At 40.5% G+C, this 27,651-nt stretch overlaps 2 protein-coding genes across 4 annotated transcripts in view; both read right to left on the bottom strand.

Annotated features, from left to right (window-relative positions):
* Positions 1-138: 138 nt before the first annotated feature.
* On the bottom strand, positions 139-14,897 carry ACAT1 (acetyl-CoA acetyltransferase 1). Of its 2 annotated transcripts, XM_072927693.1 has the most exons (13): positions 14,738-14,808; positions 14,016-14,276; positions 12,806-12,853; positions 10,181-10,298; positions 9,227-9,322; positions 8,014-8,114; positions 6,126-6,269; positions 3,437-3,587; positions 2,808-2,903; positions 2,026-2,139; positions 1,596-1,660; positions 790-947; positions 139-500 (listed from the first exon to the last, which is right to left on the bottom strand). In XM_072927693.1, exons 2-13 carry the CDS (start codon positions 14,046-14,048, stop codon positions 380-382), a joined length of 1,245 nt encoding a protein of 414 aa, XP_072783794.1. In that variant the 5' UTR covers positions 14,049-14,276; positions 14,738-14,808; the 3' UTR covers positions 139-379. The 2 variants fall into 2 exon arrangements, with proteins under 2 accessions (XP_072783794.1, XP_030126255.2); XM_030270395.4 differs by lacking the exon at positions 14,016-14,276 and having other exon boundaries at positions 14,738-14,897.
* Positions 14,898-18,520: 3,623 nt separating this feature from the next.
* Positions 18,521-27,651, bottom strand: part of CUL5 (cullin 5) — a 31,703-nt gene continuing 22,572 nt past the window's right edge. The window contains exons 13-20 of one of the 2 annotated variants that reach the window (XR_005980060.2): positions 27,407-27,538; positions 26,650-26,773; positions 25,731-25,906; positions 25,451-25,612; positions 24,663-24,781; positions 23,249-23,372; positions 20,586-22,120; positions 18,521-19,110 (exon numbers count right to left, since the gene is read on the bottom strand). Coding sequence is in view for 1 of the 2 variants with exons in the window: in XM_030270345.4 (XP_030126205.1) it covers positions 21,926-22,120; positions 23,249-23,372; positions 24,663-24,781; positions 25,451-25,612; positions 25,731-25,906; positions 26,650-26,773; positions 27,407-27,538 (1,032 nt within the window). In the remaining variant the exon portion in view is untranslated. Of the gene's footprint in view, positions 22,121-23,248; positions 23,373-24,662; positions 24,782-25,450; positions 25,613-25,730; positions 25,907-26,649; positions 26,774-27,406; positions 27,539-27,651 lie in introns of both variants that reach the window. The other variant, XM_030270345.4, reaches the window with a different exon arrangement.

Below are 27,651 nucleotides of genomic sequence, written 5' to 3'. Positions count from 1 at the left end.
TATCTTCAGTACCAAGCTGCTGTCATAATGCAAATAATTTTTAGGAGAAAACAACCATTTCCAGTAGCAGCACTCTGTGAGTTACCAAGAGAATTCCTTTTCAGGGGCCTTTAAGAAATGATATGTCAGTGACAGAGCTATAGTTAACATACTTTATTGTCAGGTTTCAAGCCAAAATTAAAATTTGACATTGCTTATTTGTACTTGTATAAAAACTTGAACTGATAAATCAATAAAATGCCAGTTGTCTGAATCAGTAATCATTGATTTTAGAATAGCAGTTACAGAATTCATCCACTGATTGATAAATAAGATGTAACAGCTACCACTCAGTTTTGATCAGAGAGCATGTAAGGCTGTGTTTCTGATACTGCTTGGGCTACAGCTTCTGTATCAGTATTGCAGAAGCACCTCCGCCTCCATTGCAGATTCCTGCAAGACCATACTGTCCTGGTTTCAAAGCATGTGCCATGTGAACGACAATTCTTGCTCCAGACATTCTAGATATAAGAAAAACAAAAGAACATAGCTTAGTTTAAAGGAAATTCTTAATTTGACCTACACAGGAAGAAACCAACAAAAAACCTGAAACAATCCTTTTGTCTGCAGTTCTGTGTAGTACAGATTAAGTACTGGAGCTAGAGAGGAATAAACACAAAGGTTCTTAAACACGGCATTTTTGTTTGTGTATGTATAGCTAAAGTTTCTTTGGGAAAAATAAATCACCTCTATGTCAGCCTGTATATTACAGAGTACGTCTACATGCAGGAAAGCTCTTTCAAAGCTTACCCTATTGGATGTCCAAGAGAGACGGCGCCTCCATTAATATTTACTTTCTGTGGATCAATGCCCAGCATTTTAATATTGGCCAGCACCACAACACTGAATGCTTCGTTAATTTCCCACATTGCAATGTCTTCTTTTTTCAGGCCTGTCTCACTTAGAATCTAGAAATAATACAAAATAATTACTACTATGAGAAAATGAGGAAACTAATTAAAGAAATAATAGGTCTATTTTGAAGTCGGTGACTCAGGCTGCCCATACTCTGATTCACAAATTCACATTTAGGAACCTCTTTGTCAGATGGGAAAAAGCAAAACCGAGGGACTCAACCACAAACTTGAGTTTTCACCGAAGAAGGAATGGAGAGCAGCCCATGCCAAGGATGCATTTCCATCACACAACCCTAAGACTGCTGCTACAGTAAGTCCATAAGTCCATTTAAAATGACACAGTACTGCCTTACACCATACACTGCTCTTCAGTTCCTTTTAGAATGAGTCTATCCTTGTATAACCATACTTATTTTGCCTTTTGGCCATACAGGCTGCAAAACTTCAAAGGTGCAAACATGTTCAAAGTTGCTAAAAGCAGTACAGAACAGTAGTCTCTTCCAAAACCAGTGTGTGAAATTCATTAACTCTGAAGATCTGCAGTCTAGCCTTGGTCCTCTGTAAAACATCTGTTCCTTGTATTTAGGACATCATTATAATTTCAATCCTAATTCAAGAAGCCCCACTGAGGGGATGAAGCAACAGTGGAATGCTAGGGAAGCCTGTTTTTTTCCAAAACCCACTCAGTTCTATTCTTACCTTAGGAACAGCATATGCAGGTGCAATTGGAAAGTCAATAGGATCAACAGCAGCATCTGCAAAAGCTGAAAAAATAAAAAAAATCAGAAAAGGTGTTTGAAGACCTTGTGTTTTTACCATACATTATTTTCTTTGCAAGCAGCGAACACTGCCAAGATAGAGAAATTCTGAATACCATGGTCTATGAAATAGCGGCATCTAAAATGTAGTGCCTAAGTAAACCACACAATAATATTTTCAGATTTTTATTATTTTATATAGAAAATTCTGTTTATGGTCAAAAGTCTGCTGGTGTAACACTTGAAATTTCAAGGACTGTACTGGGAAGATGCAGCCGTTATGTCAGGTAACCAGCCAAACAGGACTCCCAGTCTGAGAGCACACTATTGGAGTATTTCCCAGGACTTCCTACAGGTAAGGAAGATCATACCTACTATTCGTGCCAAAGGTTTGACTTTCAGTCTCTTGGCTGCCTCTGTAGTCATCAGCACCAAAGCAGCTGCTCCATCATTCAGAGTACTGGCATTAGCAGCTGTAACTGTTCCTAGAAAAGGTAAAACACTCCTTAGATAGAGGTGAAAGTGTTGTGCAAAACAGCTCACATTTATCCTGTTAAGGATTGTTTTTCCCTGAACAATCTTCATTGAACAAGAAGTCTTAATCATTTGGTGAAACCTGTTGCACTGAGTTAAATGAGTTGTTTTTTGGTATCTGTTTGATGAAACACATGCAGCCACAGGTACTTGTATCCTTATCCCAGTGCCAGTTTATATCAGACCTTCCTTGGCAGTGCATTGCTGGCATTGTCACAGAATTCCAGCTCAGGAAGGGTTGTGAATGAAGGACAGGTTTGAGCTAGCCAGGAAGGTTTATCAATTACAGATTCAGGAAGCAATGGCAACTCTGTAAAGCCACTCCAGCTCCACAGAAACAGTTTACACTTGGCAGAGACCAAAGCCAACAGTGAAACTGAAACCCATCTGTCACTCCTTTTCAGGTAAATGTCCCAAACAGAGGTGTTCATTGGTTTAAGGTCCTTGGACCATCTTTTAATCCAAGTCAGTTCATGCTGTGTTGCAGCATATTTCTTTATCTTTAGCCCTTAAAAGGGCTGTTGTTGGGCATTCAAGCTCTTGTGAACAGTACTCTTCACCCTGACAAAACATCCCTCCACTTGGCAGAAAATTAAGCAGTTCTGTTAATTACATTTACCGTTTTCTTTTTGGAAAACAGCTTTCAGCTTTGGAACTTTACTGAAATCGACACGTTTGTATTCTTCATCTTCTTTCACTTCTGTATCTGGTTTCCCTGAAATTCAGATTTGGTTTAGTATTTTGTAGAACAGTTGACTAAATACTGCCTTACATAAATAACTTATTTTGGTAAAAAATTGCAAATGCATGTAAAATGCACAAGAAATGTGTTTAGATAAACTGAAAAAAAGTTATTCCTTAACCAAATTTATTTACAGCAAATCCATTTATACTTCCCAGTGGCTGAACAAAAAGGACAAAGAGCCTATCCTTAATGTAAATTAAAATATGTAGATACAAATAGATGTACTTAAGCCATAACTAAATTCAATAGCTAACTTTCACTTAGACAAAAAAAAAAAAAGGATATGGGGTGCAACATTAAATAAAAACTGAAAAACAAAAACCAGATGACAGGTCACTGATTGCTGTTCACCAGAAAGTCTGACTAACAGAAAATTCTTAGGTGATCAAAATTAATGTTCCTGAGATTCACATGTTTAAACAATACAATTTGCACTGAACACAGACAACATTACAGCTTTCTATAAGAAACAAAATCAATCTCATCACGCCTTTGCACAATACCTTTTTTTGAAATAGTGACAGGAACTATTTCATTTTTCAGTACTCCTGATTCCCAGGCTGTTTTGCTCTTGGTGTAAGAGCCTATGGCATAAGTGTCTTGCTCCTCTCTGGAAATAGTGAACTTCTTTGCAGTGTTCTCAGCACAGTTGCCCTTGGAGGAAACCAGGCCTGTTAGGTTTGGCATTCCTAAAGACGCAAAGCTCAACTACAACTGAAAAAACCTCAACCAGCAGATTTCCAGAACTGAATGCGACTAATATTTGGTGTCCATTTCTGATTTACACAGTCATGAACAAATAGTAACTCTTGGTTTTAAAATATAATCATCAGATTTAGCAAATGTTTTCTGGATCCAGATTATCAAAGCCATAAAGGAACTTTCCTTAAAAACGCGGGCTGTTTTTGGGGTTTTTTTTCTGTTAAACTGCATGCAAAATTAAGTTTAAAGTGCTTAGGGCTGACATCTTCAGAGACTGAAGATCATTGTCCAGCTACAGAACCACATGTTCACATAATTTTCCTAGGGTTTTCACTCCGTTATTGCCCTGCCTATTCCAAAGATTACAACAGGTCAACACACAGAGCTTACTTAGCCTTCAGAATCTCTAAAACAAAAGAATGCATTCCTTTTTTCTAATAACTGGAATGAAATAAGTAGAATGGTACAACCCAATTATTTTATATACAGGCAAATCATTATTGTAATTATATACTCACAATTCATTATCCTCACTATCTAAATATCCAGTGACAAAAGTTTTAAAAAATCATTTAGTCAACTAAAAAGATTTGCCCTTGAAGAGGTTTTGTTCCACCTCTCATTTCATTAGAAAACTCAGTGAATCACACAAAATCCTTTAGTATTGTGTCCCTCCAGTTGTTCAAATAAGCAAGTTCGCTTGTATGTAATTAATGAATTTAAAGCCTTCAAACTTCAAAGCATCAGCAGCTTATGCTATTACCAAAACACAGCCAAGAGTAAGTTCCCAAAGCCATCCTATGGATTTTCTTGTATGTTTTCGCACAGACTGTTAAGGCCTTCTAAACAACCTACATCTGCTATAAGACAGACAAAAAGGTTCCAACACGCTGTCCCAATCTGTCGGAACTCAAAATGTCCCTCAGACATTTTTGGAGGTTCCAGGCCTTGGTCAGAAGCATTTTAGACCCTGGCAAGCAGCTGAAAACAACTGTGATTTTGAGTTTGAGCCATGGAATGAGTTACCAACTTTGAAGGTGGACCAAGCAGTCACAGAGGGTTAGATGGTATAGTAAAAGTAGTTACAAATTAGAGGGGAAAATTTTTTAGTATTGTACAGGGGGGTTTTAACACCTGTACAGGGGGGGTTTACTTTGTATAGGGGAGTCAGGAGTTCTAAGATGGAGGAAAGTGGGCCTGATCCTGTTCTTCCTCCTTCTTCTTCCTTGCCTCCATGTTCTTGGTGATGTTGGCACTCACAGATTGGTTTAGAGTAGAAAAGCACATTGTAACATAGATAGTAGGTATTGGGGAAAATCTGTAAACATATAATACGTAATATATCATATAAAAGATAGCAGCAGCCCTGGGCGGGGGGAGAGACGATGAAGACACCGGACAGTGAGGGCGTCAGGAGTGTGTGTGTCTCTGCCTGGGCCGCTGACCAAAGCAGCCGCAGCGGGTGAAGACAATCTTTTAGATAACTAGCAATAAACTGCCTTGAGACCGAACAACAAGAGGCTGCAGAGTTTTTCTTTGGAAGCAAAGGTTGGAGGAGAGACTTTACCACCACACAAGACCCCTGAATCAATCCCGGAGTTCTCACACCAATCTATTAAAACTTGGTGTATTATAACCAACTGCTAGAATTTTTCCTCACAAGAGGAGCCATTCTTTAGGTTCCTATAAAATCCTCACATTCAAAATACATTTTAGCAGGAATGTGGGAATGAATTTCAACATTCCCACATAGCCTAAGCACTAGAGTGCAAAAAGAATAAATCATACACATGTGAGGCCTGTACCAAATCCATGGACCAAAGTAAATATTCTTCATGACATTTTCCTGTATCCCACCAAGAATACCAGTTGATCAATCAATAATGCCCTACAGCTGTGAATTACCACTGGTAAAGGTCAGAGATATTCATAAGCTGAAAGTAGCCATTCTCGTCTCAAAATTTTCTTCCCTGGTGATTGTTCTTGATTGTCTTTGCATCAGTGGTTTTCCAAACCCATCCTAAGTTTGCCCTTGTTTGTCCAATTTGTTACCCTGCTGATGAGTAAGCACACCAGCTGACTCAAACCTTCCCACAGGAGATATGAGATATGTACTCTGGGGGAGGGAAAAACATGGGCCTGCTGGATCCTTCAGAGCAGATATCCTCAAAGACACCAAACAGCTTGATTGCTCCCTCCCTCAGATGGAGCAACAGCAACCCATCAGTAGCAGAATTAATTTTTCTCTTAATCCTTGCTTTAGGCTATTCAGACTGCAGAGACAGGTAATTACTAACACACAATGCTGTGCTATTGTGGTCTTCTGTCCAGTCTCTCCATTACAGCTGCTGCAGGAAACCTGGAAATGGAAGACTGCTCATATCCAGGCTTGCTAGATGAAGCAGTTTCATAACAACTATAAGCAAGCTTTTCGGATCTGCATCAGGTCTATGTATGGTTGATACATGAGCACTGTGCAGGAATATTTACCATATGGATATGGTTGTAAGCATCTGTCAGCCCATCTTTTACTATCAGGTCTTCCAGCTTTACTCCTCCATAAGGTGTTGCTCCTCTGCTCATCGTGTAGGGAACATTAGACATGCTCTCCATTCCACCTGCAACCATGACATCCTGCCCAAAGGAAACAAGATAAAATTAATAATCATGCAGTGTGGTCTCAATGACTTCTTGTAGGAACAGTATTAGTAAAAGCTTAAGCATGGGCACTTCGTATTTCTGAGAAGTCTTAGAGAAGGAGATAAAAAGAACACCCTTTAAGCATTTAAAAAGCAAACAAAAGGAACAACTGAAGACAGTTAATCCATCCTGGCAGAAACATGACATGAAGCAATAAAGAAAAGAAAGAAGGCTGGAGACAAAACTATTGAAAAGACAGATAAATTGGAAAGGCAGTGGAGATATGGAAGCAGCAGCAGACTGGAGGAACAAGAGTCCCTGGCATTTCAATTCCATTAAGTGACAGACCTGGAGAGAGAGCCAATACAATTGTTTATATAATGGTGTACACTGACTCAAGCCACTGGGAACCATCACTGACTGTCATACCACAGACACCTCACAGCCCACAGCCAGGAAAAACAAACCAATACCGAGCCCCCCATAATTAATAGCTCTAAGAGATTAATAACTGGCTGAGTCTCTGATTTTGCCGAGACTGGCAGCACAGCTTGTATGATTAATTCAGCTGAAAATTCCAGTTCTATTCAGAGCTCATGGCCTACATCTGTCAAACCAACCAAAGGCACAACCACTCTCATGAAGTCATTGGATATAAATGACTAAATCCAAATGTAGCTGTTTACAAAGACATGCTGGGCCTGGTTCAAAGTCTGCTGACAAGATTTCCATCAACTTCAGCAGGCCCCAGACAAAGTGCTGTTTTCTGCAGGCCAAGGCCAAAGCAATAAAGCAGTTGCTTAACTCCAGTTACACTGTGATTACCACAGAAAGGCCATCAAAACTTACCTTACTTTTGTTCTAAACACACACACAAAAGTATTCTTCACTTATGAGCCATTTACTTTTAAAGCCAAAAATATATATAATCGAACTGATTGTATTTTCACTTCAGAGCACCAAAGACACTGACAAAATGCTTTGGGTGTGGAATTAAAAACAAAACTGAAGTGTCTTTCTTCACATTCACACTTCTCCCACATTCTTTGCTGCACAGCATTTAATGGCTTACTGAAAATGATGTATTATCCTATCCTCCCATCAAGTGACAGAATTTTCCCATTGTATAAAAAATCTTGTAAGAAAGTTGACAGAGATGAGCAATTCTCCTTCATCAAGCTCTGTAATGAAAAAGCTTATTCACCAACAATAAATTCTGCTTCTTATAAAACAATAAAAAAGCCTGAAAGATCTTCAGTGTACTTGGAAAAAACATTGCTTAAACATGTGTATTTAATTCATTTAAATGTTACCAATGTCTGAAAGTCAAGTCACTAAAAACTAAGTACATAAAAATTTCTTCACCTTTTTAAAACTGAAAGCTTGAAAATTCCCTTAATTATATTTTGGGGGCTGGACTGGTAGTGGGTGTGGGGGCAGAGAAGTAGAGAGATGAGGTAAATACCCCCCAAACAATCCACCTTGTTTCTTCAGCTCTAAAAACATGTCTGAATTTTCCAACTATAGTATTGACTTTCTTTTCTGTTTTGTACTCAAACATACTTAAACAATTATAAAATTAGTGTTGCATAAACAAAACAGACCCCTGCTAATTAGCTTTATTATCTCAAATCAAAACACAATCCCAAATCAAAAAGCACAGCCATTAGTAGGACAGGACCTACAAACAACATTAACTGTGTGGTTTTCTCCATAGAACAGCACAAAATCCACATACCTGACTCCCACACATCAGGCTCTGTGATGCCATCATGATTGATTTCATTCCTGAAGCACAGACTTTATTGACAGTGGTGGTAGGAGTGGCAATCGGCAGACCTGAGTCAAATAAGTTTGTACCGCTGTTATTTGAAGGGTAGACTTCAGTAATTTATTGGTGTTTCAGCAACATTTCATATGGCACCAATTTTTATCTAAGCCCAGGATGTCCAGCTTGCACTGTTTTGCCTGACAAGGCAGTTTATCTACCCTTATCCATAGTTACTATCCTTCTTGGAAACCCCTGTTTTTTCTCCCCTTCCAACAACTGACATGCGATAAGGGGAAAGGCAAGGAAATGGAAGATCAAGAAAGGGACTCCAGAACTCTTCCTGCTCCCAGAACCCTGATCCCTGCCTCTAAGCAGCATCCAAGGCTAGAAAAGCATAAATAAGCTGCAGAATTTAGCAACTGGCAACAAGACAGACCCCAGGCAAGGCTGGGCAGGGCTCTGAGCACCCTGGTCTAATGGAACAGCAGGGGGGTTGGAATGAGATCTTTAAGGTCCCTTCCAACTCAAGACTCTACATAATTCTGTGAATGAAAAGAGCCATATTTTTCACTTTGCCTAACATGGAAGTAGTTCCCTCTCCTTCAAAAATGTACAACAGATACACGAAAGTACATAGTTTTTCCCTGACCTACAGGCTTGGCTAGAAACATGCTAAGGTATGGAATCCCACCCCCACAGAAGAAGGGAGAAGAAAATAATTTCTGCACCCCACTAATTATCATGTTACAGCTCATATACAGTGAATCCTTCCAGTGTCAGCTCCAGACTCCACAGGAATATGAGCTGTACATACTCATGTGTTGAAAGGAACTCACTGACTCTTTATCCACTAAGAATTAAGAATAATGAATGATACACTGAAGACAAAAAGTCTGTTTTGTGAAAGATTCAGAGCAGTATCCATCATTAATGTAAAGTGTTGTGGGATTACCAACCTGGTCTCCAGTATTGTCTTTTCCAAGTTCTGCAAACACTGTAGGCAATTAATACCCCAGATGCATGAATGCAACATGCACCCTTCACCCACCACAGGGCAAAAAGCATCCACGGACTGCCCTGACAAAGAGCTGCCCACCACACTGCTTTAACTCACAGCCCAATAGATTCCAGCTACATAAAGACAGAAAACCTTCAACCCCAGTGTCAAGAGAAGGAATACCTGCACCCAAAACTGCTTGTCTTGCCGGAGCTTGTCCTTGTCCAGCCTGCAGGACATTGCCCATATAGGCCTCTTTCACTTCTTCTGCAGGGATTCCTACAAAACAAAATTGTTTTGATTCAGGATCCTTTTGACAAAGGTCCCCATTGAAGTTTTCTAATAAAGACTAATGAAACTTGCCACATCCAACCCATGAGCTAACAGAACCCAGGCCCCAGTGGGTGCATTCCAGACCTCTACCCTTATATTCATGGAGATAATTCATAGGAACTAGTGATCCCTCTAGAACAAGCTGCAGTTATTTCACTGAAGTCAACATTTCCAAGTCTTACTAATCACCAGAGAACCTCAATTTTCAGGGATTGTTAAATGCACAAAACTTTTTTTGTTCTAGAATTATGTCTAAAGACAGTTTTGTTTGTTCAGCAAGGGCAAGTCAAGGCCACAGCAAACTGCCACCACAGAGAAGAGGTCTGCTCTCCTGCTGCATCTCTTGCAACAGCCCTGGTGTCCAAGTTCTCATAGTATTAACCCTCCACTCCCCTAAAAAAACTTTTTAGCTAGACTGAATCCATAAAAAGGCTGCCAAGGCTGTCCTTATAGTACATGTATGTGCCCACATAAAAAGCAGGCAGGGAAAGGAAAGGCTACTGATCTCAGCAGCAAGTAGCCTTTGCATCAGCTTACACATAACAACAAACCAAATATCATGTTAAATCACATTTGGACTAGCACAGATACCCCTGGCTACATTCTGCTTCTAGAAGCAGCACTTAATTCAATTTGAACCAAAGTCTGACAGCCAACTTTACTTAAATGGCTTTTGTGCATAGACTTAAAAATGCCACAGGAGCAAAAAACCCAGGACATTGCAGGTTAGTTTCATTACCAAGCCACTGAAAAGACACTGAGCCACTTTTCTTTGCCACAGGAAAAAAAAATGTGTATACATACCTGCTCTGTCAATTGCTCCCTTAATTGCAATGGAACCAAGTTTAGTGGCTGGCAGTGATGAAAGAGATCCTTGGAAAGATCCAATAGGTGTCCTTACAGCACTTGCTATCACCACCTCCTAAGTGCAGAAGAACAGAGTAAAAGTCACAATCTTTCTCACAATTGCACACATATACTAGTATTTTTAAAATGTATTTACTTTTTATTTTTTCATTGATGTCACAGCTTCTCTTTCATCCTGCAATTGTTTCAGAGCACTAAAATCTGTATTAATGCATGCAGCATGGAGAGTAAACATAAGGAGATTGGTGTGCAGCTGCAGCACTACAGCCTTAGGATCAAGGAGCTGTGGTGAGATGGCTCATATGGCTGGAGTGCTGCCATGCAGGGATAAGGGCTCTCCAGGAAGGACAGGTCAAGAAGACAAGGCAAGGGGGGAGAGGAAAAGCCTTGCACTTTTATGGGACAGAACAGGTAGAGTGCACTGGTGAGCTCAGCCTTGGCATTGATGATGCTTGCAAGAATCGTGAACATCCTGGAGCAAAGGGGGATCAAAGAAAGCTGGCTGAAGTTCAAAGATTACCCCCTCTGAGCTCCAGAGCAATCCATACCAACAAGCAGTAAGTTGGTAAAGATGCCAGGACGGATACCAAAACTCACACACAAAAATGAACCATACAGGAGATGGAAACAGGGACAGAGAATCTGGCACACAGTCCAAGCATGCAGGGATGAGGCCATGAAAACAAATAACTGAATCTGGCAAGGGATGTCAAAAGCAATGGAAGGCTTCCCTGAGCACCTAAGAAGCAAGGAAAATATAGGCCTCCTTGGTGACAAAGGACAAGGCTGAATACTGAATGCCTTCTTTGCCTGAGTCTTCAGTACTAAGACCAGGCTTCATGAATCCCAGGCCCCAGAGACTGTGGGAATGGTAGAGCAAGGAAGATGCACCCTTGGTGGAAGAGGAACAAGTCATGGCAAACTGGACATACATAAATCCATGGGTCCTTCCCAATGAGTTCTGTGGGAACTGGCAGGTGACTTTTTAAGGTCACTTTCAATAATGTTGGGATGGTCACAGCAATTATGTGTGGTGCCCAAGGACTGGAGAAAAGCCAAGCATTACTCCAATCCTCAAGAAGGGCAAGAAAGAGGACCCAGGGAACTATAGGTCAGTGAGACCCATCTTAATCTCTGGAAAGGTGATGAAACAACTAACCCTAAAAAAACATTTACATGAACAAGAAAATCATCAGGAGTCATCAGCACGGATTCACCAAGGGAAAGCCATGCTCAAACTGCCAGCCTTCTACAGTGAAGTGACTGGTTGGTCAAGGAGGGGAGAGCAGACATGGTCTACCTGGGGCTTTCACCATTGTCTCCCATAAAATCCTCATACAGAAGCTAATGAGCTATGGCTAGACAAGCAGACAGCGAGGGGGATAGAAACAGGCTGAATGGCCAGGCTGGGGGTGGTAATACAGGTACAAAGTCTGGTTGGAGGGCAGCTACCAGTGATCAGTACTGCGTCCAGTCCTGTGTAACATCTTCATTAATGAGCTGGATGATGGTGCAGTGCACCCTCAGCAGGTTTGCTGGTGACACCAAACTGGGAGGAGTGGCTGATACACCAGAGGGCTGTACTGCCACAGAGAACTTCAACAGCAGCACCTCACCATGAATATTAATAGTGCAAGGAAGGGTGCAAAGAAGGTAGAGCCAAACTCTTTTCAGTGCACAGTGAGCACGAATTGACACAAAGGAGTTCCCATTGAACATCAGGAAACACCTCTCCTCTGGGAGTGTGGCTGACCTCTGGCACAGTTACCGAGAGTGGTTGAGAGGTCTCCACCTCAGATATATTCAAAAGCCCAGGTGCCAGCAGAAGGTGTAAGCAGCAGTTTAAGACATGGTATGACATTCAGCCCTATGCCAGTGGTAAATACAATTCACTCTTCTTTTGCCTCTTAGCTTTAGTGCTATATCCACGTGTGCACCTGATAACCCTGTGAGAGCTGCATGACAATCTGGCACCAAAAAGATGCACATGTCAGACCTCTAGCTGCCCCTGACAACTGTCAGGAAGCAGCAATGATTGCTTCCAGCTGTATTGGTTTCAGTGAAAGTTAACCACAAAGCTTTACAGTCTTGGAGGTTTTTCTATTTAGACAGGCAGGCAAAAAAAGAAAACACTAGAAAAAAATAAACAAAGACAAATTATACTTGTTTAAAAATGTGAAGGGTTGTATTACTGTATCCCCTTCATAATGATAGACTTCAGTAACAGTAACAAACCTGTCCTCATCTTTCATGTTGTAACAGCAAGTTGCAGAATAACACAAATCATTTCAAAGGGATCAGTTGATATCAGCTGTATTTTCCCATTCTGGGTTGATAGTTAGATGAAGCTTATGTCAGCTGACACACTTCTAATTTTGTCCCACATTTAGCAAATCAAAATAAAAATGACAATCTGACTTATTTCAGATTTTGCAGTAAAATGTGGCTTGGGCACAAGTGACATTGTCTTTAAGCCAGTTTTTTGGTGATGATTTTCTTAAAAATGATTAACAAACAAATCTAAAATAGCAGTTTATTAGTCAGATAGTGCTTTATACTTACGTTTAAAGTACGCTGTGATGCATAGCCACGGCTTGTATACTTCAGAGCCTAAAAACAAGAAAGTTCTCAGAATCTCACTCAAGAAAGCCAATGCCGTAATGTTTCATTATGTAATGTACCCATTTTCATAGAAATCATTATTTCAAAAATTAATAACTAAAAAACACTGGAAAAATATGAAAAAATCAAAACATGCCTTTGAAAAGAAGTGTAGTCTAGTACAGTCTCACCATAACATCTGTGATAATATGTTTTCTGAAAAATAAACAAATACTCCTTCAAAAACAATGCCAAATTCATTTTGTCCAAGTCTGTTATGTACATCTATAGCATATATCGAAGCCAGGGGTGAGTGCTGTTATCTTGAAAAAGTTTACTAGTCCCTCTGTCTGCTTCCCTGGACTTTGTTCATTCATTTCTACTATTAACTCCACTGCTTTTAAACAGTGGCAGTTTGCATCTACAGCTTCCACTCCCTTGGTATTTTATGAACAAAAATGAAGATAACAAATTCAGAACATTACACCAAGATAGGATAATAAAACCAAGAAAAAGGGATTATCTGAGCAGTCTAATTCACCAGCCAGTAACTTCATCTAATTAAGCAGTACAAAGATTAAAAGTTATATCTGTAGGTATTGTTTCATATATTAACAGAACTATCTTTCCATTAGTGGCTTAAACCACTTTCTTTAGCCATTTCCTGAGACAACATTTCAGCACATTGGAAACTTCTGGCCTTCTATCTGTATTACTGAATTACAGCTAAATTAATACTAATTTATAACAACTGCTGAAGGACATCACAAGAACATCACCATTTTTATAAACTAGACAATATCTTCTGGGTGTGCCTCAACACAAAAATTTAGCCTGTTTCTCCTCTTCATTTGCCAACCTTCAACTAACAAAAGGCTGATTTTTTTTTTTAACTGTTCTGAATTAGCTGTTTGATTTTTGTTTTATTTGGGGATTTTTGTCTGGTTTTCTCCCCAGCTCAAGTTATAATAGCCTGCAGGAAGTTTTAAATTAAACTTCTGCCTGAAAAATAATTATGTCCCTTACAGGGCTTTAACAGCAGTGCTTTCAAGGGTTAGTGTTATAAAAACAAAGCCTAAAAAGCCTAGCAAAACAATTACCTATACTACTATAAATAATCTTACTGCACAACCCCTGAAATTTAAACTGAACTAACCAGACAATCGTTTACCAAGTGCAACTGGCGTCTGCTAGGAGTATTCATGCTCCGTCAGGAAGGAAGGACACACTTCCACAGCTGATAAAATGCAACCTTCAGCTTTGCATACGGCAATTCGGATGCGATCCACTTGCGCTCCTTTTCTACCCAGCACAGCTCCCGTGCCTGATGCCAGCGCCCCAGGCAGGGCAGGCACAGCCAGCAGCCAACAGCGCTGCCAGGCACACAGGCTTTGGGGCAGCAGCATCCCACTGCCTAGCTGAGATACAACACCTACAGGTATAAATTTATATAGTTACACTGCTTAATTAGAGGAATCCAGCCCGAGTGCTGACCCGGCCCGGCTGGGACATCCCTGTGGCTGCACATCTCTAGGGCTGCGGCGGTACGGACAGGGCTTGGCACTCGCGGCGCTGACCGTGGAAAAAGCCGCGCTCAGGATCGCGGATAAAGGTCCCGCCGGGCTCGGTGCGGGGGCCGGGGCCGCTGGGGAGGGAGAGGCCGTCCTTCACCCACCAGCGGCTTCTCCCTTCACCGCACCCGGCCCGGACCCGGTCCCTCCGCGCGGCTGGGAGGAACTCCCGGGCCGGGGCTTCCCGCAAGGGTGAGAGGAGGGGGCGTAGCCGCCCCGCCGCAGGAGCGGTGTGACCTTGGGCTAGCCTTTCCGGGCCCGGCGGCGGGACCGGGGCTGCGCAGGGAAGGAGAAGGTAAAGCCGGGCCCCGGGTCGCCTCACCCGCAGCAGCCCCGCGGCCGGCCGCCGCCCGCACAGCATCGCCCCCGCTGCCGCCGCCATGATCCCGCCGGCGCCCCCGTCACCTTCACCGCCGCCGCCGCCTCCGCCTATAGCCGGCGGCGTCTCGCCCCCTGCCCGCTGCCATTGGCCCCGCGGCGCAGGGCGGTGCACGCCCGCCCCTGCCATTGGCTGGCGCAGAAGGCGGGTGGTGACGTCAGAGGGGCCGGCGCGTGCGGTGCCGCGCCGCAGCTGCCGCGTATGCGGGACCTCCCCGCGCCGTGAGTCCCGTCCGGCCGGACATCAGGCGGAATTCCTCTACGGAAAGGGGATTAGACATCGGAACGGGCTGCCCAGGGAGGCGGTGGAGTCACCGCCCTGGAGGTGTTTAATGAAAGAGTGGGCGTGGCACTCAGGGCCATGGCCCGGTTGACACGGCGGTGCTGGCCACAGGTTGGACTCGATGATCCCGGAGGTCTTTTCCGACGGAACGGATCCTGCCGTGCCTCAGCGCCAGGCGCGCTCCTCTCGCCGGTGGTGCTGCCTCTCGGGGCCAGGCGGGGCAGGTTGACGGGGACGGCCCGGGGCGCGGGGCGCACAGCCCGGGATGCCGCGCTGAGAAGGAAAATCACTGGTAGCGAACTGTATGGAGACCGCGTGGAAGATCCTTGCGGGAAAAGGGCCAGCCCCTGGGGTGTGTCCTTTCCGCCATCGAGGCTGCTCCCCGCCCCTCCTCGGTCCGGCCCTGGCGCGCCCCGCGCTGCAGGTTAAGCTGCCCTGAGCCGCGGACGTTTAATCCCATATCGGATGGGCACGGCGAGGTCGGTGGGGATGAAAGCGCCAAGTATTGCTGAGCCCGGGACGCTTTGTGTCTGGCGTGCCCTTGTGCTGTAGCTGCGTGCTGTTTTCAGAAGAATCAGCAATTTAACTCCCCCTAAAGCCCTTCCTGCCTGGCCATGGCATAAACCCCAACATTGTTACCTCAGAGTTCAAACCTGGCCGAGGACGGTCCCGGCCGCCGCCTCCACGGAACGACTGATGCCAGCTCAAGCCCAGCTGCGTCTCAGGATGCCCGTCCCAGGCCCACGGTCTTTTCTGCACTGTGCTTTCTTCCCTCACACTCTCTTGTCTCTGAACCTGGATTTGTAGACGAAGGCCAGCTGTTTGCCAGCCTGACAGTACCTCTCGTCACTCTGTCTCTCCAACATGCACAGAACTAGGCCAGGAACAGCCTGGTTCTTTCTCAGTCTTGAGCTCTGTATCTCAAAGGAACAGGTTCAAAACACAAAGTGACTTTCTGCTGTAGCACAGTCTAGGACAAGCAATTCTGTATTTGTTTCTGATCAGTCTCTTCTCCTCAACCACTTTTTTAATCCCTGAGGTAGTATATTGTTACAGTAACCCACAACTGAATGAAGCATTCCCCAGAACTGAGGTCTACCAGTCACATAAATGAGCATTTACATGCACATTTCCTTCCTCTTGTACCGTAAACTAGAAAAAATACCAAGAACCAGGCTTTGGACATAGCACCTAGAAAGCAAGAGTATTTCAACAACTTGTAAATATCCATTTGCTACCTTGACTTTTTTTTTTTTTAATTATTTGGTCTTCACATTGTAGAACTAATGTGAAGTTCTGTCAAAACTACTTCAAACGATTTTCTGTTCTACATCTCATTCAATCCCTGTGAGAGAGGATTTCACTTTGTCCTTGCTCTCAAAAATAAAATACTTCCTGCTTTCTATATATATATCCAAAGATTCTCCAGACATGCAGCAAGAGGCTGGCTGGGACAGGCACTGGCAAGGTCTAGTCTAGACCTTCATTTAGCTACAGAGTTTCCAAGTTCAAACCAGAGATAATATAGGAACTGACAAATATTGTCTCAGGAAGAAAGGTTTTAATCTGAAAATATATGTGTACCATATAGCAAAAACATCCAGGTTGGATGACAATGTTTTTAAGAAATAAGTAATGCTGAAAAACATGTAGAACAAAACCCAGAAAACTCTCATTTAATTTGTCTTTACTCCTGCAGTATAAAGCTCTTTTCCAGGGATATAACCTGCTAACATTCTTTAATTTTTTCATCATCTCTTCTCACTAAGAATGACTATAATGTACTAATTTCAAAGTCACTCACTCTTGGTGTCCAGTCACAGATCATTAAAAAGTCACACTGTGCTGCTCTTAGCTCAGCAGGTGGTATTTACTTTGGCCATGCCCTGGATCTGCAGAGGGAAGCAGCAGCTGCCATTCTTGACTCTAGCTGTTCTTTCTTACAGGTGTGTAAGGTTGCATGCAGGAGCTGAAGCACAGTATCCAACTGAATTTCCATAGTGGATCTCCATCACTAAAATAAATTAGGATCTACCTAGAGATGTTGAGATATCCAGGGAGTGGATCAAGAGCACAAGTCCTGTGAGGAGCAGCTAAGGGAACTGAGGTTGTTTAGCTTGGAGAAAAGGACCTGATCACTCTCTACAAATGCCTGAAAGGAAGTTGTAGCCAAGGGTGGTGGGGTTGATCTCTTCTACCAAGTAACAAAAAAATGGCCTCAAATTGTGCCACAGAGGGTAAAGATTGGATATTAAGAAATTTTTTTTTCATGGAAAGGGTTGTCAAGCTGTAATACAGCGAAGTGAGTCACCATCCCTGGACTTAGTGGATGTGGCACTCGGGGACATGGTTTAGTGGTGCACTTAGCAGTGATGGGTTAACAGTTGGACTCAAGGGTCTTTTCCATCCTAAACCATTCTATGATTCTGTTGACAGGTAAAGCAAAGAAGAAAATAAAGCCACATTCTCACTTTATCAGAAGAACGAACCAGGTTAAGCTTTTTGTATTTATGTCAACGATTCTACCAAAACTGTGATCAATTTACAGGGGTAGGAGTTGATTCAGCCAAGGAACTCCTGCAATAACTGGCTTCTAGGGAACAATGTCTTCTGAAAAATCATTGGGAAAGACTATATATTGCCCTAAAAGAGGGGGAAAAGTTTGGAAATAATGGCAACCTGCCATCTAAACTCTGCCTGCAAGAACTGCCAATTGGCCAATTCCCATGCACAGTACTGAGCAGTTGCTCAAAAATAACTGTTTATGCCATACAAATAGTTCTAAACTCTGCATGTACCAGAAAACACAGAACACCAATGGTTAGCTGGTGCACTTAAAGAAAGGAGCTGAAATATAAAAAGAGATTCGCATTAAAAGGCAAGAACAATCAGAGAAGAAAAGCCATTAGATTAAAAGCACTCCTTCAGGCAAGCGACTGTTCCCACATCACAGTTTACTGCAGGATCAGCTACCTGAAGGTCCTGGTGGCAACACCAGTAACTTTCAGTGATGCACATTGTAAATAACTTCAGAGACTAATGAACCAAAATATTCAGCAATCCAAGTTCATCCCTGTAAGTTGCACAGAGACATAACCTTTTAAAAAATGCCATAAACCTTTTTAAAAATGCTGTAAACTAAGTTAGGCAACTCCCAGGCACTTTTGGCATGGCAGGTTTTGATACACTGACTGAAAGACTACAGCTCATCTTTAAATAGAATTCGGAAGACTAAATAGCTCTATATATAATTTTACATATGTAAAAATTTTTAACAAGAAAAGAATTGCAAGTCTCCACTTTTGTTTTTTAATTACTCTGATCATAACAGCTGTTGGGACTTGAAGTCAGGCAAATTTCATACAGTGGCAATTTTAGGAGCAGCACCTGAATTCAAATTAAAAATTTTGTAGGGTGAGACACCAAAATACCTTGCTAAATGAGTAGTCTTTTAAATTACATTTTTATTTTGCAAGAAAATAAATTATACAACTTAAAAAATAAAATTCAAAAATTAAGCAGTACATCAAAATAGTTCAGCTGGACTGCCATACAGAAACTACCACCATTCAAAATTGTACAGCATTATTATCTTGGTAGTGGCACACATTCAAAATTGTAAATACCATACGGAGATAGTTATTACAACTCAGGAACCCGAGTTCGCTCAACACTCCAGACTACATATAGTGTATATGACAGGAAAGCTTTCATGTATTGTTTATTTCACAAATATGACCTTAAAGAATTACAAAGATAGCATCCCAGTCATTTAGATGAAAATAGAAAACAGTTTGAGATAGCAAATCTTTCTGTAAAACTATCAAATCTTTTTGCCAATTGTATTTTTAAAATTTGCACTTTACAGGACAATGGCATCCCAATGCAGATAAATGCAAGATGTGAACATTCAGAACAATTATATTAATTTTAAAAAGATGAAAATGAGAAAGTCGCATTGTCATTTGGAAATGTAACTGCATTACAGTCATAACAAAAAATAAATGAGTAAAAGTAGAAGCTAGGGACATCAACTGTGGAAAGAGGAAAATGGAAGACTTCAGAATTGAAACTGAGATTATCATCAAGTTGTTGGGACAGAGAAAGATTTAACAGTATTAATTAAACCCATTAAAAGTGATTTCCCCCCCTACCCCTTCTAAACCAGATTTCATTCCTTAGCTATTCACCGTGGCAGTGTGTGTGGCAACGTGTTTTTCAGATGCAGCACCTCCTTAAGCTAGGTCTTTGGACATATATATTCATAGCTAAAAATTGCAGCCTTAAAAGTGCGTTGTTGCCATATTGCAAGTGAAGAATAGTTTTCATTTAGATCTGAACTCTACCCTCCCCAAAATAACAGCTTACCCCAGGTATCTCCCTGTGCCCCAGGTGATACTAGTTTTAAGTGCATATTGGTGAAGTGACCTGATGAAGGATGCTAAATGTGATTCTGCATCTTTAACAAATTTGCTGGTGTCTGTCTTAGATTTCATAAAAAACCCGACATCCATTTCTGGTATATATTTAAAGAAAAAATGACCACATCATAGGCACATTACCAATTCTATTTCCATCCCATGTTTTGAGAAATGTATAGGTAACAATCAGGTTGTATTGTATTTATTGGTTGGGGAATGTGTAGCTCCTTGGCTTTTAGCAAGCTTTTCCTTTCTGCATACATTCCAGCTTCCTAGTTGTATCTAAGATGGAGTCTCTTAAACATCTCTCTCAAATCTAAACCAATGGCTTCAAAATTACCATGTGACCATTTCACACCTTTCTTCTCTGGTTAAGGGTTGGAATTTTTCATGTTGAAGAGTGTGCTCAGACTGTCATGTTCTCCACAGTTATACCAAGTAAGCATTTATTACTTTAAAGTTACAAAGACTGAAAGTCTTGCAGCACAGTGTTTTATTAGAATTTTGTTTTCTAATGTTCAAATAGTTTCACTGGTTAACTACACAGAGCACCACTTCCTTTTGATTCTGAATTGCAACACCACAGGGCCAACATAAAAGATGCAATATTTTTAAACAGCATCTACTTTTGAGTATCAATAAAAGCATGTAACACAAGCTGTAGGATTTCAATCAATTGTAATTGGCCAGGCCTTGATTTCATCTCGTGGTCATAAACCCTCACTACCAAAAATTTCTTACTCAAACAGATGTCCAAATACACACTGTTCTCAGGCAGTCACACTGGCATTTACATTAGTAAATGCAGAGCACACAGCCTGCTTAAGAGTGCAGCCATTCTTGGAGAGTTTGCTTTTAAACCACTCCTACTGTATACTTTACTGTAACCATGTGAAAGTAAAACTCCTCTAACTTACTGGAAGGCTTTCTTTTTTGACTAAAGTTAATTGTATCCTTTCCCCATTTCATCATCAAAGAAGATGAGGCCTTCACATGTTGTAGTTCAACTGGTTAATTAAAAAATAACTTCACACACTTGTAATTCATAGAAGAAATATTCATACAGAACTGAATAAAGCGCAACTTACCTTTGTCCTAAGACAGGCACTCTGCTCCTATGACTCATGGTATTGCTCCGGTACAGGCTGGGACATTTCAGAACAGCAGAGAGTAGGGCAGTGCCAAATGACTACTTCAGATGATTGAGAATGGAAAAGGTAACATTAAGAAGTTGAGATTCCTGATGTATGTTTGGCACTCTCTCTACATACACTGAACAAGGTATTTTACCATAGCGTTTTATCATTTTCATCAGAAGTGTACTTCCTACCCTACCAGTTACAAAATAAAAAGCAGAGGGTTTGTTTTTCATATAAAGATGTTGACTAGTCCAACTGGATAAACCTTGCATGTATAGAAAAGTTACCACTGAGGAAATAGTACAGGGATCTTCAATTGTTATTCTCTTTCTGCAGGAGTTGTGCATAAATTACTCTTTAATGCATCCTGATATATGTAGTCATACTGAAATATTTGGAATATAAATACTAAATGTACAAGGAAATACACTTAATATTTCTGTTCCTATAGCAGACCCACCCATGAAAACTGCTTTTAGAGTGAAGTTTCATTCAAGAAGCTTTTACCTTGTCAAAAAGGATTGTAGCAAATCACCTGTCCAAATTAAGGTAACAACATATCCCCTTGTTTACAGGAAACAATTTAAAAACAATGATCTCTTACTTAGGGAAAATATCACCGATGACTTGGAATTACTTTTGTGTCACTTAACGTGTCAATTATTAAAATCCAGTTACTAGATTGAAGCACTGCTCTAGCAAACAGGTTTTAACTTTAACAAATACGTATCAGTTGTGATGCATGTGTTTGTGTCTTTCAAATGTTATTACATGAAAAGGATCAGAGATGGACAGTACATTACTCTGTTGATCCAAAACACAAAAGTGAAAGTGCTACTCCTAGTCCTAATTGCATTAAAAAAAAAAACAACAACCCAAAAACCAAAATCAAACAAAACAAAAAACAAATCCAAAACAAAACTAATAGCAGTTCCTCAGTGCATGAATATTTGAATATTTTTTCCTTGTGCAAGTACTGGTCATCTAAAAACCCAAACCTGTATTCTTCCTGGTGGGTGTAAATCAAATCTACTTTAAAAAGTTCACAATGGGCTCTTCATGAATGCAAGTTTCCCACAAAACAGCATGCTGTTAAAAGTGTGCAACATGAAGGGAATGCCATCATGCTAGCTGAATGAGATTGGCAAAATATAGTCCTCTGTAAGGTAAGGCAGGGATTTTAATATGTAACGAAAGTCAAAACAAGTCCTTCTGCAGCACAAACTGTTGCAGCTGTCTGTCCAAGCACCCTTCCATTTATGTTCTCAGCATCCTGCAGAGTCCTCCAATTATGCCATGTATATAAAGGTGTTGATATCTGACTCATCTCTTCTGATATATTTGTGTTCTATAAGCCATTCAATTTGCTCTTTTATCATTTTCTTTTGTGGCAAGAACATGTTTTTCAATATTTCTACCAGTTCAGTCTGAAGTTGGGCATTAGTAATTTTCTTCCGCATCTTCATTATTTGGATGATAGCCTCCTGGTGGGGGACAAGAAGAAAAGAAAAATTATTTTTAAATGCCTGGGTGAAGTGACAAAATAAACACAGCATTAATAGGAGGATCCTGGTAAGGCAAGACAGCAAGGAAATCTGTATTTTTCCTTGGAAATCAGAACTATGGTGCATTTTTTTAGCCTATATAGAACTACTTTTACAAAGAAGCTGATAAAGGACAAGAATGAAGCACTGGCAAGATGCAAGAGATATAAGACAATTCCAGTCAAAGGAGCAGTTAAATCCTCTATCTAGAGTGTGACTTATTCACTAAAACCAAATGTTCACTCGCTCCCTGAGCAGAAGTTGCAGTTTCCTAGATGACTTGTGATATACCTTGTGAACATCTCACTCATTTCCTAAGTACAGCTAGGCTTAACCCTGTAATTACCCCTGCTATCAGAATGGTTACATCATGTTACATCAGGTGGCACAACTCACAATGTGCGTGGCCTGCAATCCAACCTGACTGATAGAACAGACCTGAAAATTGAAGGTAAAATGAGACTCCATTGTATGTAATGACCCTGATGCCAGAAAAAAATCAAGCTTTTTAAAAAACTGTCAGCTCAAAAGATTTGGCTTGAGTAGCTGACTATCAACCACAGAGCAGGAAGCTGCAGTTTGTACAGTTAAGATGCACTTTTCAACTTCTCCTTTAAGGAGAAGTCATAGTACTGTTACTACAGTGTGATTCCACCTCCAAGACTATTCTCTTCATACAGACCAAAGAGATATCAAGATCAACAATGCTGTTTATTCATGGTGGTGGCCAGTGTCAGTCAACGTTACCAATCTGCTCCTGTCACCCACCCCACACCGTACGCCTTCACCACTTGCTTAGTATCTGCTTTGTCCTCTTTGAGGTGATGACCTGTTACTTCAGAACAGGAGGCTGATAACTGCAAGTGCACAAACACACATGCAAAATCAGGTATTCATAAGGATATAGAGTCATACAGCAGAAGTCATTCCAATGGGATTCAAAAACACCCATTTCATGCATCAACATCCAACCATAGGCAGCAAGTAATGATAACACAACAAATTACAGTAATGACAATGCTACAAAAGAAATTGGGGAATTTTGCATTCCTCCAGCAGGTTACTTGCCTGGGTTCGCAATATTCTTAGCTGGACTATTCCTTCATTCTCCTCTTCCCGCATTCTCTCTGTAGTAAGTTGCAATCGACCAATCAAATTTATCTTGCCCCTTTTCTGAACTTTAGCGTTTTTTCTGAAAAGAGTTGCATTGCATGAAAGTGAGCAAAAAAAAACCCCCAAAAAACCCCAAAACAAATCCCAAAACTTTCAATTACAGAATTATTGTTAAACTTAAATTAGCAACAAGTACCATGACAAATCAGATACTTATAGGTTATTAGCATTAAGGCAGTGAGAGAATTGTCTAACAGATCAAAACCCAATGCCAATGTTTCCACACAATGAAACCTAAATAATGCTAGCAAGCATAACAAGTAAATCTAGCAGCTGAAACAACAAAATTTCAGAAAAATAAATTTCAATTTAATTATATAAATATAGGGTTCTTTTGAGAAAGGTTTTACAACAAAGTTCAGGAAATATGACTAGTTAATATTCCATCAAAGAACTGTTTGGGACAAAACCCAGCTATTGCAACGAAGAAAGCTGATGGCATTCTTCAGTGGTCACCCACAAACTTTCTCTGCAGCCTGTGTCTTCTGTCATGTCCTCTCATCATTTCCCAAAGCTCAGAATCCTGATGACAGGAATAAGCATTATGGCCCTGGGCAACAAACTAAGCCCCAGGAAAGCAGATTCATCACTTATCTCTTTCTCCACAGATCCAGATGTCCAGCTGCTGCTGAGAATAAGGCACACAATCTGAGGTTCCTATCAAGGAGCCAGTTCTCATCATAGACATTGAGAATATTAGGCAATCAGAAGCAAGTAAACCACAGTGAATGTAGTATCACTTAGACATTCTCTCTTTGTATTATCTTGTGCTTGAAGGACTTCAAAGCACCAGTAAAAGAGTACTGCAATTCTCACAGAAATAAAGACACTCCTCTCTGGTGGGAGCCACACCAAAAATCCTGGCTCTTGACAGCATACCACATTATTAAGCAGATTCACTTATTTTTTTTCAACTTATCACTCTGTTTCTGAACTCCTCTGTGTGTATAATAATCAATACAGCACTACTGCTCTGAATACAGGCTGTCTTTCATGAAATTTTATGGACTTGTTGCTCACTGGAACATAGCAAAGCCTTCAATTTTGCACCTCGTCCCTAAGTGTGCAAGAAATTTAATTTCACAAAAATCAGAATTATAAAAACAGTTATTTGAAGAGGCTGCTGGAAGTCATCTAGTCCAATCACCTATTTGAAGCATGACTATTGCCAAAAAAAGTGAGAGCAGGGAAGCAAAGCATGTGTCTAGGTTAATTTTGAAAACTTTCAAGAACAAAGGTTAAGAGTAAAGTGAATTCCTTTAGTTATAAACCAGTACATTGTTATTTTACTTTTCAAACATCATCTTACATTAAACTGAACTCCTGGTTCACCGAGAAGAGGGTTCCTTCTGTAAAGTCTTTGGGTGAATTGACTTGAGGTTCATATAATAAAACCTGACGTTTCAGCTTTGGAAATGCTACAAGAGACTACAGAGAAAAGGGGAGGGGGAGAAAGAATGAAAATAAAACACCAGACTTTCTAAATGGAAACAACTACTTTCTATAATAATAATTCACTGCAGTGCTGATTGTAGTGAGGGAACCACATAGCCTTGTTTGGAACTAGTAAAATCAGAGAGGGGACACAGTTTACCAAATCTTCTTCTGAAATGTGTTAGCATAAGCAAAATCATGCAAAGTAGTAAAATACACAAACTCATGGCTACAGAGTGGTGTTAAGTCTGACTTTCACGATTTCTCTCTTTATGCATGAGCTAAATAATTAGAAATCTGCTAAAGCAAACATTGAAGTTATTTTTAACCAACATGTATTTACCAGGTGTCACTAGTTTCCTAGAATTAGACCAGACCCACTTGATAACACACAATCATAACTCTCTGCTTTAGACAGCATATGGTCAAAAAATTCTTGCAGTTTCCAAAAGCTTGTGAAGTAACACTGGGTAGGGAGAACATATTAATGTAAAGGCTGCGTGTGCTCAGCAGCAGTACAAGGAGCCAGCACTGCAACTGATTAATTACCAAGAAAGGCATTCACATTTCAATTTCACAGTGTTATCAGACAGTGCTTTAGAAATACTAATCCAGTATTTCAGAGTACAAAAGAAGCAATCTGTTTCAAAGAAAGGGATATACCCATAAAGTCCTCCTAAGTTCTGCATCAGGGAGTTCCGTTGCCAGTTTAAGATTTTCAAAGCTGATCTTCTCTCTGGGTCTTTGGTTCCATGCAAACAGCACGGCCAGCTGAAATGTTGTTACCTCTAAGTCATACTGGCCAACCTCATTCTTAAATGTTATCTGTAAAGAGGATGAAAATTTTATTTATAAGTCTGTCTGAATCACAAGCTTTCTTACTATTATAAACAAACAGAAAGTGCAGTCATTAGGACTGATACAATGAAAACTACACACTTACAATTCCATTGGACATGAGGTGGTGCCAGTGGAGTTTTCTACCACTGTGATTCTTTTTATAAAATTCTTCAACCTCTGGGATGAGATCTTCTAATTCCGTGGGCAGCGAAACAAACACTTTTTCAGAACTTCGGGACCAGGCACCAGCATTTAAAATTTTAATATTCACAGAGTCAGCTGTAGGATGATATTGGATTATATGAATCTCCAGGTATAACAGATAGATGAACCAAAATGTTTTGGGTTTCTTTCCTACTCTCAACACAATTATTAAGGATTGAATTTTTAGAAAGTTGCAGGGTGTCTGCCTGCTTAAACTTTAAGGCACTCTGTGCACCACTGACTTTCTGCCAGCAGCACTGATTGAAACTTGTTTTTTTTTTCTTGCTGCTGCAGAGCTCCTTGAACACTGGTACAGCTTTACAGCTGATGCTTATAAGCACTAAAGAGTTTTCAGCATGGCAGGTCCAATACTTGATGTTCCTCAGCCTCTCTCATCAGTAAAACCGTCTCAGAATGTGATTTAAACTCTCTATAGCATGCATCCAGCTCTCCCGCTGGCAGATAAAGGAGGACCACAGCATGGAGCACTAGAAGAATGATGAGGGCATAAAAGGAGGTAGTTCAGGCATTCACCTGGCTGATGCCAATTCAAGTCTCTGCTTGCAATTTGTCTACAAGAGAAGGGAATCTATCTACAAGACTGCTCACAAGAAAAACCCAAAACAACTCACAGAGTGATACAGCTCTACTATCAACTGCAGGCGACAGCAGAGTCTACAGACAATTCCAGTCTAGGGGGCAACAATGCCATGGAGACTGTGTTCAACCTGTAGTTGATATAATTTTAAACCTAAGATTTAACAGGGCTATTTTTCATTAAGAAAAATAAAAAGTAGCATGTAATTTGAAAACAATACCTGGTAAAGCAAGCTTATTATTTTTGTGCATTTCTTTGAAGGCCTGGTTCAAGTCTTCGGAGACTTTGATATCCTGAAACATTCTAGCCAGCTTGTTTACATAGTCTGCTGGCATTCCCACTTCCTACATAAACAAACAGATCAGTAAATATGACATAGAAAACTATGATGAAAAAGCTTTATTTTTAAAATAATAAGCTCAAATAAATTAAGAGCACAAAGAAGTACACTGGTATCATCACTTTACAGTAATAGTGAATCTGCAATGCAATATAAAGGGTTTTCTGCATGGATCATAAGTAGTTATCCTTAAGGGCATACGGTGATTCCTTTAAAGAAATTCAAGTGCTGAAGAACATATGCATGCATTAAAGAATCTGTGAGTTCTGAAATTTGAAGGAATGTTTCAGGCATGCAATTAATATTCTGATCTACATAAAAATTAAAAATTAGAATGGATCTCAAATTATTTACATAATTAAACAAGTACACTGCATTTTGCTTATATGGAATATATGAAACCTTTAGATAATTGTATGTGAAATATTTTAAAATCTGTCACTGCCACTACTAGAGAAGAGCTAGAAAACTTTACTTTCATGAAGTACTGTGACAGAAAGAAAGTATTAAGGTGCTTGAGTGGCCAGCTATTAAAGATAAAACTCACCTAAGCAAGAAAGATATTTGTGTTCAAGAGTAGAATATTAATTAATCACAAGCATGCAGCACAACCGAATAAAGATGTGATGCTACTTACTCTAAGCCATTCCACCATATTCTCCTCAATTTCACTATCAGCTGATATATCTAATATCAGACGTCTTGTTAAGTGAGCTTTGTGATATCGCATGAAAACATCTTTATTCTGTACATATTTAAGTACCAAAAGCTGTCAAAAAACAGATAATATATTTATTTGCTTTGTGAACCAGATGAGTCTGAATGCTGATCTAATGGCACTGTAGACTATGACTAGAGAAAGGCTACTAGACGTTGCCTTAA

The sequence above is a fragment of the Taeniopygia guttata genome, chromosome 1 (genome assembly GCF_048771995.1).
Source record: "Taeniopygia guttata chromosome 1, bTaeGut7.mat, whole genome shotgun sequence".
Classification (NCBI taxonomy): Eukaryota; Metazoa; Chordata; class Aves; order Passeriformes; family Estrildidae; genus Taeniopygia; species Taeniopygia guttata.
Note: the sequence above shows the minus strand (reverse complement) of the source record. Positions and strands in the feature narration are given on the sequence as shown.